Genomic DNA, 14,843 nt, shown 5'->3' on the forward strand with positions numbered 1-14,843 from the left:
GATTTCTGGAGCACAAACGAGCACGTACCACGTGACACTAAGCGTCGTACCGCGTTCCACGCGGCGGCGTGTGTTTCCAGAACACCTCCGATTGGACACATTTCGTTTCTTGTGCATTAATAAGACAGGTAGGAAACGCCAGAAAGCTAAGGTGGAGTGGTGTAGTGGTTAGCACACCCGACCGGACATTGGGAGGCCCAGAGTTCAAATCCTGGCTCCGCCAATTTTTGGCTTTCGGCGGGTTCCTGAAAACTTGGATTCTTTAATTCATTGGATTAAGTACGGTTCATTCATCTGCACATATTCGTTTATATCCCCCTCGGAGACCACGTACGATGACGTGAAGTGCCCGTGTTGTATATTCAATAACGTGGCTCTTGATTCTCGCAGATGATGATGATACCGTGTCTCTAAAAAAGCTCATAAACAAAGAATACTACATGTACACGGGGCGAGACAAACAGTGGGAGGATTTCTGGAGCACAAACGAGCACGTACCACGTGACACTAAGCGTCGTACCGCGTTCCACGCGGCGGCGTGTGTTTCCAGAACACCTCCGATTGGACACATTTCGTTTCTTGTGCATTAATAAGACAGGTAGGAAACGCCAGAAAGCTAAGGTGGAGTGGTGTAGTGGTTAGCACACCCGACCGGACATTGGGAGGCCCAGAGTTCAAATCCTGGCTCCGCCAATTTTTGGCTTTCGGCGGGTTCCTGAAAACTTGGATTCTTTAATTCATTGGATTAAGTACGGTTCATTCATCTGCACATATTCGTTTATATCCCCCTCGGAGACCACGTACGATGACGTGAAGTGCCCGTGTTGTATATTCAATAACGTGGCTCTTGATTCTCGCAGATGATGATGATACCGTGTCTCTAAAAAAGCTCATAAACAAAGAATACTACATGTACACGGGGCGAGACAAACAGTGGGAGGATTTCTGGAGCACAAACGAGCACGTACCACGTGACACTAAGCGTCGTACCGCGTTCCACGCGGCGGCGTGTGTTTCCAGAACACCTCCGATTGGACACATTTCGTTTCTTGTGCATTAATAAGACAGGTAGGAAACGCCAGAAAGCTAAGGTGGAGTGGTGTAGTGGTTAGCACACCCGACCGGACATTGGGAGGCCCAGAGTTCAAATCCTGGCTCCGCCAATTTTTGGCTTTCGGCGGGTTCCTGAAAACTTGGATTCTTTAATTCATTGGATTAAGTACGGTTCATTCATCTGCACATATTCGTTTATATATATATATATATATATATATATATATATATCGCGCCTTTTTGTTTCATAATAATGATATCTATATATCTGAAACCATTCGATGACACTATACTTGTGCCCATTTTGTTTCGTAAATAAATGTAACCAAATCGTGGGACCCTCGGTTCCGCCCATGCAGGGAGGCAGCCAGGTTTGAAAACATGATGACGATGTCCGCCTCGTATCTCCATATACACCTTTCCAGTGCCTGCCAGCCGGGTGAAAAACTCCCGAGTCACTGAGCATGCGCGGGGTCTGATACTTCGCAGAAGAGAGCTTCCGTACACGCTCAGAACCCGTCCCGCAGCAGAATAGACAAAAATGGCAGCCCGCCAGAAGGCGATTATTGGAACGGTTTATTGTCGACGTGAGCGATCAAAAGCGTCGCTGTGGTCGGCCTGCCACAATTGGCCGAATGCTAACTTTGACGTCAGCAAAGGATTTCTCATCGACGAAAATAAGAGGAATGTAGGAACTTTAATCTTGACGGTGTTCGCAGTGTTAGTTTCAGACTTTCATGATTTCAAGCGTCCATCATGCTCATCACAAACACCATGGAACTTGTTGTTCTCAAAGTAATGACGTTACGAGAGGGAACCATAGGAGGGCGCCACCCAAACATTTCGCCGCTAATATCGTGCCTATACGAGCCTGGCGACGTGGCGGCGCAACACCGAGCGGCTCTTGCGTGCACTCGGTCCCTATCACCGACGAGAAGCAGCGCGTAAGCGACAAGGACTCTCGAGGAAGAGGCACATCTGGTAAAAGCATTCCGCGAAAGTGGACATCTCCTAAAGCCTGAGTCACACTGCCTATAGACCGGTTGCACTCGGGCAGGGGGTGCGAGCGCGTCCGCAAGACGCGACCATGTTATGCTGGCAGCACCATCCAGGCGGCGCTGCAACGTTCGATTTTGCACGTGCCACGTTCGAATGCAAGCATCTGTCAGCATCCGTAGACGCGCGATCACAAAACGTCTGAAAAAAAACTAAAATAAAAAAAAAAAGAATTATGCTGCTCGCGGCCTCAGCGTCCAATTAAACATTCCTTTCAGATTTATTATTTTATTGCTCTCTTTCATAGCTTCCGTGAGCTCGTATGTCTCACTTTACTTGATAGCGAAGCCGAAGCTATACTTGCTAAAGCACGTTCCCCTGAACGATGCTCGCACTGCGCGAGCGGACGTGCCTGCTTGGCAGGGACACTGAAAGCATGGAGCTCGCTCTCGTAGCCTCTGCTACGCTGGCACTTATAATGGAACGGAGTATGAAAAACTGTAGTGGGGAAGCGTGATGACATACGTTTGAAACGCAAGAGAAATATTCTATTTTGCTCGCCTGGAGCGGTGCTCAAAACTTGAGAGCTACGGGCCTATACATCATACAAAAGACAGCCTGCATCTAGATTCGGTCGTGAGTCACAGCGAGGTTCGAGCTTCGAATGCCGGATGACAATCGGGTCAAGCAAACCGTCGTTTGTATGATGTAAGCGCGGTTTGACCCCGGCTTAAACGGGCGGTGCAACGATATTCAATGGGAATGGTTTGCACTAGAGCCACTAAATCAGCTGCGCTTAGAGTATCGGCACTCTGTTCCCCGACATTGTTGTGGGCGCCGTCATTTTGGTGCTTGTGCAGAGCAGACGCAACTGCCGATCGTCATGATTCAAAATTACGACTTCCTCAGCATTAGATTAGGTGTTGGAAAACTCATGTAATATTGCTCTGCTCTGTCGCGAACTGTTTAAAGATTTGTGGAGGTCGGAAAAGCGTTTCTTGAGATTTTAAATAAAGCTTCAGATAGTTAGCAACCATGATTTTAAGCCACAATATGGCCAAGTGTCGTTACTCTGAAGCGTAGCTTATTTAGTGGCACTAGTTTGCACTTTGCATGAGCTTATACTGGCACCACAGGGACTCAAGGATACTCGGACGCAACACCACCGGCCGAGAAACTTCTTTGTTCCGGTATACTTTTAAAAAGAAAAAAACGAGCGTTTTTATTCAATCTCTCCTTCGCGAAAACTTAAGGATCGCAGTAAAGACGATATTTGAATGCGGCTCACAGATTGGACCCGAGCATTGCGTGGGCAGTCGATTCGGCTTCGCGATAATCGATAGCACGAGAAGCATTCGGGTAGTGGCCCGTGTCCAATCGCTGCAATGACGGCAGTAGCCCAACTATAGACGCTTTACACACGCGCCAAATTACAGCCGCCATTGCTGACCTTGTCTTACCGAGATGCCGAGCAACTGAAACAGTAGTTGACGATCCTCTACAAAGGCCGTTGCTTTAGAAAAGGACGGAGTTGAATTTAATGTGGCAATAACGTGGCCTGCTATATGGTAATGATGAAGTGAAATAAACGAAATAAGAGGAAACAAAAACTGAAGGTCAGTTATGGCGGCGTCCATGCACAGCTGCTGCAAAGCGTCTATAACAATGTCTAGAACTCGGCGCGTGTCCTGTTCTTTGCCAACCCCAGCGCGTGGCTATGATCAACATTTGCGCCATATAAGCCTCCAGATCATGTGGCCGCCTGTTCTGACTGCGCGTTGAGAGGGTGAACGCTGCTCGTTTTTCTTAATTTTTTTTTCTGCGACTTCGATTGCGTGCGGTTAAAAACAAGCGGGTGTTTCACAGGTCATTAACGTCAGGGATCCGTTCTAAGCGGATGGTGCGCAAAGTACAACAATCGTTTCATCTCCCCTTTGAGGTACATATCCTACAAGTACTATTCTTCTCAACGAGGAGATTTGAAAGCAAATACCCAAAAGCACGTTGACTAAAAAATTTCCTAAAACACATAATTCGTTAACCCAGCAGCTACCGCGGTTAGTCGATCACGCGCTTTGATAGGATCGAAGACTGGATACAGGATCTAAAACTAAGAAGATCGAGCTTCGATTGTACGGTCCAGTGCTGCCGGCTGCTGCGTGGTCAGCTCAGAGCATGTTACATATCCTGCAGCTCGCGCTCCCTCTTGCCTTCTAATCCTTCATACGTCTCCTGATTTTTATAGTTGTCCTCTGAGGTGAGAAAATAGAGCCTTTTCAAAAGTGCCCACTTTCCAGTTGCCACAACGTCTATTATCCCAGGGCGCCATATTTTGGGCAAGTGCTAATTGAACGGGCATTGGGCGCGAGTGCCGCCTGTGCGCTCGGCGTTAACTCGGGTCCAGTCACACGTGTAACGCGCAGTGCGACGCCAAAATACGGTGGCTGCCAGTGTTGATTGATGAGCTTCTAGAGGGGGCCTATACGTGATTCCAAGCACCAGAGGCCAGGTTCACAAATGATCTTACGCCAAAATGTGCGGGCGACATTGTGGTGTTTTTGTGCGAGCAACATTTTTGTGTTTGTGCCGCACGCAAAAATGCGTGCTACACAAACGAAATTATCGCAACTTTGGCGCAGGTTACGATGAAATCCTACTTCAGCTTCGGAGCTGTCTTACGCACTTTTTACGAGCATATCAACATGACCGACGGCGTCGCTCAGTTACTTGGTCACGACGACCAACGGACATTTACTTTTCCACGTGCTCGTCTCGCGCTTCCAGTTTCAAGCAGCAAGAAGAAAAAAAGTACTTGAAGCCAACCACGAGGAACATGAACGCTGGATCCACAAACACCCAGGAAAATCTACAACGGCAACGATGCCACCGACCAAGCGACCGCCAAGGCCGAGCTCGGCAGAGTATAGGCCTAGCAGGCACTCCGACCGACCTGCTCCGACGCACCGTTGCTCCGACGGTCCTTGGCAAAGAGCGTCTGCCCTTGACCGGCTGGCTTGCTGAATGGCCCCGCGTGACCCTTGTGGACCAAAGTGGAAAGTTGAGCCAGTTGGTTCATGGTTCTTTAAATAATTAAAAGCGCCGAAAAAAAAAACAAGGACAAAGAAGTGGAACGACACAAGGCGCACTCGCAACTGTGGTTTCTTTCGAAAAGTACATCCATTTATAGGCCCCAAAACCCTGTCAGTCATCAGCGCGCCCCTCGCAACGCTTCTTTCAAAAATTCAAACTCACTCTTTGACAGGGCGAGTGACGCTTCACTTACACACTCAACGCCCTTATCCCTAATTGCATACGCCTCGTGCACCTCTCTGCTTGTTCGGTCGCGATAACGAGCCAAAATCTTAATGTCATGTAGGACTGGCGTACACGGGCATCTATTACAATGAATGGCGAGATGGCCAGACGGGCTGGCTCGCGTGGCAGCCGCATGCTCGCGGGCGCGGTCGTTCACACATCTGCCCGTCTGGCCAATGTACACAGCGCCGCATGACAGAGGGATCTCATACACAACTCCTGAGGCACACTCGGCAAATTTTGTTTTGTGCGTTTTGCTGCAAAGATCACTCTGTTGAGCGGAACAATTGATTTTACGGCAAAGTCGGACCATCCGTTTGGGCGCCGAGAAAACCACAGGCATATTGAAACGCTGGGCCACTTTCTTTAAATTGTGTGACACTGAGTGCAGGTATGGAATAACCGCTGGCCTCATACTGGGTCTCTCGAGGGCGGGTTTGCCCGTTCCTTTTATCTTTTTTACCAGGCCTTCAGCAACCTCAGTTAAGCACCTTTGCGGAAAGCCGGCTTCTTGCAGTTTTGTGATCTGTCGCGCGAAACTTTCCTGAACGGAATGCTCGCAAGACTTCTTGAGAGCGGCCTCCAAGCACGTTTTGGCGATACCCCTCTTTACTAACTTAGAGTGAGCCGACTCAAATGGCAGGATCGCTTTCTTGGATCTCGGTTCATAAGTCCAAGATATATGGTCTTGTAAAAAACTTAGTTTAATATCTAAAAATTGTAACTTCCCCTCAGTGGGTGTCTCAAAGGTAAAAGTCAAACCGCCCGCGCAAGCACCGAAGATACGCATAATCGCAGATACAGCTTCTGTTAACGATGCCTCGGGTGCCTCACTAAAAATAAGAAAGTCATCTACGTATCTAAAAATCCTGTTTTTTCCATCGCAACCTAGCTTCTCTAGGATGGCGTTGTCGCAACTGCTTAAAAAAATGTCACACAGAACCGGCGCCACACGCGACCCAATGCAAATGCCCTTCTTCTGAACGTGCAAGTCCCCTTCAAACATACGTATATGCGTAAGATAAAAAAGATAAAAGTTCAAGAAAACTATCAACGCTAACGCCACTAGAGGAACAAAACGTCACCTCTCCGTTTTTTTTCGATACATTTCCTAACCGCACAAAAGAGTGGCTCATGCGGTACAGAATAAAAAAGATCTTCGGCATCCACCGAAAAGGCACTTTGAAATCCCCGCGCTCCTTCCTCCAGAAATTCAATAACGCTCTCCGAGTTTCGCACCAAAAAAGGATCGTACAGCTTCAATGTTGACAAGTGCTTGCTGAGGAAGCTAGACAAGTGTACCTGCCAGGAGCCCCTTTCTGTTACAATCGCTCTAAATGGGTTCCCAATTTTGTGCTTTTTTGGCAGAAAAGAAAATGTTCAGATGTAGACCGGTGGCAGATGGCACGCTCTTTTGCAACCCGGCCAAGTTCAAATCACCACAAAGCTCCCTTGCGCGGGCCTTAACCTTAGACAAGGAACCCGGGCTCACTTTTTTGAAGTTCTTGAGAATTGCTTGTTGAGACCTTTCAGCAAACATGTCCTGCGTCACAACCACAAAGCCACCTTCCTTATCGGAAGTTAGCAGCTTCAGGTCGTTGTCCTTGAAGTAGTCGATGATGTGCGTGTTATTCCATCCTTTCATCGGTTGACCTGGCAGGCGCCGAAGAACGTCGACGCCGTCCGCGACGCACCTTTCCTTGTCCTCAGGGGTGGCTTTCTCCGCCATCCCTCTCACCAAGGACAGCTTGGCAACAGGACGCAGTTTGGGTTCTCTGCAGAACTTTGGACCTTTTTCCAAGGCTGCCTCAATGTTTGATGGCAGGACCGCACCTCCGAGAAGAGACACCTGTGGTTGTCGTATGTTGCCGCGTTTTTGGGCTCTTGGTATCGACGCTCTTGCCTGCTGCCACAGAACTTCAGTGTACTCTGCTGCTGTCCGCAGGTGACCCTTGTAGGCCCTCTCGGCTGCCTGCGTCGCAACACCCCCGTAGTAGCAACGGATCCTCAAGCAGTCTCTGTATCTTTCTACCTGTTTCCAAGATTCAGAGCGTACGATTCGGCATATTCTTTTGGCGTGGCCGATGGACGGCTGTATTCCATGAAATAACGCAATAACGTCCACTGGGAAGCATCCACGTCGAATGGCATACGTATAGATCCTAGCCCGGCAGCGCGACACAGCAATTAGGTTGATTATGGGATACACCGACTGATGATGGGTGGGGGAACAAATAAAAGAGCTCGTTGTAAAAGAAATAAATTGCAGCAAAGTGGAAAGTTGAGTCAGTTGGTTCATGGTTCTTTAAGTAATTAAAAGCGCCGAAAAAAAAACAAGGACAAAGAAGTGGAACGACACAAGGCGCACTCGCAACTGTGGTTTATTTCGAAAAGTACATGCATTTATAGGCCCCAAAACCCTGTCAGTCATCAGCGCGCCCCTCGCAACGCTTCTTTCAAATATTCAAACTCACTCTTTGACAGGGCGAGTGACGCTTCACTTACACACTCAACGCCCTTATCCCTAATTGCATACGCCTCGTGCACCTCTCTGCTTGTTCGGTCGCGATAACGAGCCAAAATCTTAATGTCATGTAGGACTGGCGTACACGGGCATCTATTACAATGAATGGCGAGATGGCCAGACGGGCTGGCTCGCGTGGCAGCCGCATGCTCGCGGGCGCGGTCGTTCACACATCTGCCCGTCTGGCCAATGTACACAGCGCTGCATGACAGAGGGATTTCACACACAACTCCTGAGGCACACTCGGCAAATTTTTTTTTGTGCGTTTTGCTGCAAAGATCACTCTGTTGAGCGGAACAATTGATTTTACGGCAAAGTCGGACCATCCGATTGGGCGCCGAGAAAACCACAGGCACATTTAAACGCTGGGACACTTTCTTTAAATTGTGTGACACCGAGTGCAGGTATGGAATAACCTAGTCCGGGAAGGGTCCTTGTGGACCCTTCCCGGATTAGTTTGATCGCTGACCTCAATTTTAGATTAAGAGGTCAGTTGACGATCCTCTACAAAGGCCGATGCTTTAGAAAAGGACACAGTTGAATCTAATATGGCAATAACCTGGCCTGCTATGGTAATGATGAAGTGAAATAAACGGAATAAGAGGAAACAAAAACTGAAGGTCAGTTATGGCGGCGTCCACGCACAGCTGCTGCAAAGCGTCTATACCTTGTTATTAGTATGCTATTTTTATTCCGACACGACGGTACGTCACTGTCCAGTTATAACAGTTTGTGGGAGCTACGGGATGCAGCTCCAACTTTCCTTTGCCGAGTGTCACGTCAGTATGAAGTTGCAATCGTAAAAGATCGGTCCCGAAGCGCTTACACAAGACGCAGTCGAACAGCACGATTCTGACACTTCGATCAAACGCGCGCGTCCGCTCTGAGTGTGAACAGGTATTTATGTGGCTCTTGATAACACTCTCGTAGCTCAGACGCATCATCTTTCAACGTCGGCTCCCTCCAGCATCTCCGAGGCCTCGAAAACGCCGCGGCGATTAGTTCCTATCTGCGCCGTTTTGCAAACGACTGGCACGGGCCGTCTTCTTTTAGCAATGATGACGGCTGTGTTGACTTCGCTTCCCCCCACCTGGGGTGGGGCACCCTAGCACTGGGGTTCCCTATGTGGAAGGGGGAGGGGGGGGGGACATAAAGGGGCTGGAAACCCTAGCTTTCACCGCTGGAGGACGGAGCCCCTGAGGCGGGGAGCGCGGCGTGTGACGTGTGGCGTGAGACGTGGGGACGGCGTGAGCCCGCATGACGTGGAACGACCCAAATGTGTGGGCGCATGGCGTGTGACGACCGGAACTGAAAAGGAATGGAAGTGAGACGTGAAGCGTGTTGACATGTGGGGAGTAGGACGTGGAGTGGGTGACATGAGAGACATGTGACGCGGGACGTGGGACGCTGCGTGGTGATCCGAGACGAGGCATCCATACAAGTTGAAGGTCTTACATAAAAGTGGGGAACCCTCGTATCTTCCCAAGTAGGAAGGCGCCCCCGCAGGATGGCGGGGGGTGGTCTCCAGGGGAGCCGAGGGATATAAAAGTGATCACTGCGACGGGGCTGTGTGGTTCATGGTTGCCATACAGTGACCGTCGGACCCGTTGTGAGACGCACTCGTGTCTTAGTAGCGGAGGCGGACAGTGAGTCGGGCATCGGGGGTGCTTTTAGTACCGGCTGGTTTTTCCTGGGCCGTTCCACTGGCTGTGCAGTTTGGTGGTTTCCTTTATTTCCCATTAATTTCCAATCGGCATTTCCAAGAAATTTCCACTTGATCCAAGGATTCAGTTCATTTTACTGTAAATTGGCTTTATGTCTGCGGTGCGAAAGCCGGAGCGGACTAGAGACACAACATTTTTCTTATTTCTTTAAGTCTCAACATAGTAAATATGTTTACTTCGTAGCGATCGAGTTCGTAGCAGTCGACGAAGGCGGTTATCCCGGCCTCGGCATTCGGGCGCGTTTAAATCGCGTTAGCGTCGACATATCACTGCACGGACAGGAACCCCAGACAAGCGGTGGCGGTAAGGCCGCCTGTGCTTGAAATCCACGTGCTCTGAACTGTTCCGAACCATGCCGAGCTCTCCGATTGGTTGCTAGTGTTGCCGAAGACGCTGTCGCCATAGCAACAGTTCGCTCTCGCGGCGATCGGGAGGTTGCGGCACACCCGAAGTTCTATAGTTTTTTCATACGAGAACGTCACTTTCCTCCTCTCACTTAGAACCCCTTTCGTGAATACCGATTTCTCCTCTTCTTTCCATGTTTTTAACTTACAAACTTCTTAGCTAAGTTATCGTAACCTAAGAAGCTCTTCGTGAATCTGGACTCAGAGCCGTGGCAAGTACGGCTTCCGGGCGCCGCACTCTTGTCCGCTTGGGATGCGCTTGAGCGCAGCCTTAATCCGATTACGACGCCTTGCTAAGCAAATTGTCATAATCGGATTATGACGGCGCTCAAGCGCCCCCCATGCGAGCAAGATGGCGGCGCCCTGAGGCCACGCTGCTTACAAGCAAGCCCGCGTCTGCGCACACCAGGTACGACCAATGCGCGTACCCAGAAACCAGATTCGCGTGAAGCGTCACGGCAGCGCCACTGCAGCGGCGTGACGTCAGAAAGTTGAGCTGGTGTATTCGAAAAGCAAGTCGTCTGCTTTTTGTGCAGGGGTTGCGGTGACGTCAGAACGACGCCGAGTTCTGATTGGCTTTGATTGAAAGAATAGTGGGTAGACCCCAATGCTATAGATGCCTCACGATGTACCAACTATTTTTTTTCAATCAGCCAGTGAGAGTTTGGGGTTCTTACATCATAGCAACCCCTGTGCAAAAAGCAGAGGAACATGCGTTCCGGATTAAAACTCCTGGAATTCCAATCTTGCAGGGCGACTCCGGGGGACCTTTGCAGTGTCCCAGTGCCGACGGCCGCTTCGTGCTTGCCGGGATCACGTCGTGGAGTCTCAAGTGCGCTGCCCCAAGTACACCTACCGTTTTCGCGAGAGTCTCTACTCAACTGCCCTGGATTCAGGAGGTGGCTGGGATGACTCCGTAGTGTTGCCAGCCTTCCTTGAGCCTCGCAGATACTTCTACTACGGGAGCAAAATTTCTTTTTCTTCGTGTGCGCGTGACAACGTTACTAGAACAAGTCAGTTGGGAAACTCGCCCTTGGAAGCCGGACCACACGCGTCTACCGGAACCGGGCTATTGGGAAAGCTTAGAACCCAGTAGATGCCTAGGGTACAGAATGTTTCCTGCTGTTTCGGTAGGGGTCACCTGGGTAATGAGCCGCGTATGTGAAACAAGCTGCCAGGAGGAGTGAAAAGAGCCTTCGCCTCTCTCCGTCCTCTTTGCTCCTCGTCCCGCGACAACACAACGCACGCGCACCTGAGACCAATTTGCGTGAGAGGCGTCCGCCATTGAATTGCAACGGACCTCCATGGGTTCAGTTGCTTCCGCTCTCAAATTTAACCTAAGCTGTCTAGAGCCCAGTGCAGATTACAGCGCCGCTCCTTGGCGGTCAGTACGTTCTGCAAGTTATTTTGTAGTTCATTGGTTCGTTGCAGGTACGTAATCCGTTTCGAGACAAGGAGATCGATCAACCTTTTTTTTTCGCTTTTCAGGCACAGAGAAGATTTTATTGCTTTTTTTTTATTCTTCCGTCTAGGTTGTAGATCATAGAGAGGGGTAATCTCCAACCGTGGGGAGCGTTTGCAATTGAATGGCGGAAACTTCCTCGACAATTGGTCGCAAAGACGCATGCTCTGCATTGTCGCGTAACGGGGAGGAAAGCAGGCGGAAAGGCGCTCGCAGACGATCAAAACGTTCGTCACCTCCTCGCAGCTCGTAATCCAAACGCTGCCCATGAAGAACGTGACTCTGGTCGAGCATTTGGAAGCTCCAACATAGTTGTTCTTCAAAGCGGGCGCCTCTGGCTGTAACGCTAGTGTGTGGTATACCTAGAAACGTATATTAAGGCGCATGCCCCTTTGGTTCATGTCGTCATAAAACGTCCTTTTGGACGGTTTATAACTGCATTTTTTTCTGTTCTGCACAACTGTAAAGCTACTGTCAAATTAAAGAACTTTTTATTTAGCATTTAGCAAACCGCCTTCGAGAGCATGATTTTCTTTTTCTTTTACGAGTGGTAATGTTTTAGCATCTACGATCCCCTGATCGTGGGGTTATGTCACAGTCCTACACTCCGTTTACCCTTACGTCGAGACTAGAAGCTCCGCCTTCATTTTAGCGCGAGCTTGTTGGCTTCCGCAGTGGTTTGGTCGCGCGTGCGTGCGCGTTCACGCTTGTGTTAGCAAGGGAAGAAAGCTCGCGCTGAAGGCGGAGCTTCTAGTCTCAGCTTAAGGGAGAACGGAGTATACCGTATTTACTCGAGTAATAGCCGCACTATTTATGAAGAACACCCTTGCGTCTACTTTCTCACATAACACATACACGGCCAATCATTGCGTTGCGCGTGAATACGATGGAGGATAACCGGATCGAGAACACGATTCTCCATACAAATGCAATATTCATAGATGGTTCCTTCGCGCGAAGACGTTATCTCTGTCCTGTAAACAGCTGGAATCATGCTGTAGATCACGGTGATTGGCAATCCTCGTGCTCCGCGGAAAAGCGTATCTTCTGGTTTTCTTGATAAACAGTGCGGCTATTACTCGAGTAAATACGGTAGACGCTTTCAAGCAGTTGTGCATGGGCGCCGCCATAACGTACCTTCAGGTTTTGCTTCCTCCTATTCCGTTCGCTTCACTTCATCGCTGCCACAGCGGGACAGGTCATTGCCACTGTAGGTGCTACTAGGTAGTTTAAGAATAGCGCGCGCTTAAGCTTTGCGTACGGAAAGAATATCGTCGCTACTGTGCATGCGCCGAACGATAACCTCGTTTTGCGATTTGTGTGCGCTATTTTTTGACAATTGCGTGGGCACGCAAAGAGTCTTTGTGCTCCTCCATGGGGAATTCATGGTCAGAAGTTGGCTGAAGCCAAGACGAGCACAGGTAAAGTCGGAAGACACCTAAGCACTTCTTATAAGTTGTGAATGCGAAAGCATGAATGTTCATGAGTAATGTTTTCGAAAAAACAGTTAGGGCGCAGGCGAGCTGGTGTAAGTTTACCATTTTTTACCACCTGAGACTGGGTGGAAAAACACGACGACGTTTGAGACGTCGTCGTGTTTTTCCACCCAGTCTCAGGTGGTAAAAAATGGTAAAATGTTTTCGAGTTTTGGCAGAAGCACCGGCGACGATGTGGATGCTAGAGGCGGCGCCATGTTCGTAAGCGGCGAGACGAGCAGAAGAACCGTCGACGATGTGGATGATGGAGGCGACGGTATTTTGGTCGGCGGCGAAAGGAGCAGAAGCATCCGAGCGTGCGCCAACGTGTCCGTTTGAACTCACGTGGGGCCCGCAGTGGCATGGGGTTGTGGCCAAGGAGGTTATAAATAATAGGAGGGGGCACGTTGCAATATATGTGAAGCCTGGTCATAAAATGGTTGTACGATATTGTCACGAATGACAAGTGATGAGGCGGCAAATGACTGAGTAAAATGAACGTTTAATGGGGCGAACTTTGTGCTCAATAATTCAAGGAAAAAGAAAGAACAGCAGAGCGTCGCGGGCGTCGAAGGAGGCAAGATCAAACGGTGAGGCGAAAAACTAACTGCGGCTCGCCACGCGGAGCCCCTTATGTACACGCGTGGGGTTCTGGAAGATTCGGCCGTAGAAGGTTCTTCCTGTAGAACCCCATTCTGATCGCGAACAAGCCCCAACACGGTTCTCGAATTTACCAGAACTTTACGTCAGAGTCAACAAAAATGCGTCCCCGCGGCCAGGAATCGAACACTAGCTTTCTGCGTGGAAGGCACGCGCGATAACCGTTATAGCCACGAGCGCGCTGCCTGCTTGGTCAGCTGCGCTCGCGGCAATATTGTGCCCGACGTGGCCGCAGATCTCTCTGGCGATTGGTGCGCGTGACATGTCACGTGCGAGATGAATGGTTGATTGTAGAAGGATTCCTTGCAGGCTTGCGCGCGCTCCGTCCGGTAGGTTTTATCAGATCGAAGGCAAGGCATGAAGCAAGCAAGCGGTTGAGATTATAATGCAATTAAATGCAAAGGTGCAAGTGAGGTTGAGGCGGATCACGAGCAGACGACACACCGCTGCTGGTACACGGGACGATCAGGGCAATCGCTGCAACGGAGAAAACGGAAAGCCTGGCGTGGCCGGGACGCTAATTTCCTGCGGCTACGGGATGGGTACTGGCTGCGTGGTCGGCTGCCGCAATCGGACTGGCTTTTCTTCAGAGGGGGTCACCTTTCACCGGTAAGCCCTTGGCGTATTACACACACATCGTTTTACGATAATAGGAATCGATCAACAATTCTCTTAGATTTCCGACGGTCGCCGAACTGCGGAAACAATGGGTTTTGGCCGTTGGTCGCGGCGGTGGCTGGACCCCATCGAAGTGGAGCGTGGTGTGTTCCGTGAACTTAAAATTGTCAATAAAACATTTCCCAACCTCGAGTCAAGTTGAGCTGATTCAATTTATCGCGGCAGCAATAAAACGTCCCAGTGAATGACCTGCATAGCGGCCGCAACGAAAAGAAAAAGCCAGTAGCGTGATAAAACATGTATATAAGAGCGATAAAAACGTAGCTATCATTTGCAGTCGAGCGCGGAAATCATCGCCGTAAAAATGCGTAAGTATTGGTCCAATCTGTGGGGTCGACATAGTAACGCAATCATGTGTGTATATAATTTATTCTGACTGTGGCTGCTGGAGTAATTAGTGGCCGGAAGATAAAGGAAATACTCCCCACAGATGCACGGTACATTAACCAAAACACGCAAACAGACTTCGTTACAGTGCTGACGTTCCACGTTGAATACTATCGTTTTCAGGTAACGGCCTGTAGAAAACGGAGGGCATAACGAAGTGCAGCA

The 14,843-nt window shown here is 49.7% G+C and overlaps 1 protein-coding gene across 2 annotated transcripts in view; it reads left to right on the forward strand.

The window, feature by feature from the left end:
* The window catches only part of LOC115326801 (serine proteinase stubble-like), a 32,517-nt gene extending 20,854 nt beyond the window's left edge, over positions 1–11,663 (forward strand). For both annotated transcript variants that reach the window (XM_042289577.1, XM_040217453.1), the window contains one exon: positions 10,769–11,663. In XM_042289577.1, the coding sequence (XP_042145511.1) occupies positions 10,769–10,936 (168 nt within the window). In that variant the 3' untranslated portion in view covers positions 10,937–11,663. The remainder of the gene's footprint in view (positions 1–10,768) is intronic.
* Positions 11,664–14,843: the final 3,180 nt, after the last annotated feature.

Source organism: Ixodes scapularis, unplaced genomic scaffold, assembly GCF_016920785.2.
Source record: "Ixodes scapularis isolate PalLabHiFi unplaced genomic scaffold, ASM1692078v2 PGA_scaffold12__126_contigs__length_90152505, whole genome shotgun sequence".
NCBI classification, from domain to species: Eukaryota; Metazoa; Arthropoda; class Arachnida; order Ixodida; family Ixodidae; genus Ixodes; species Ixodes scapularis.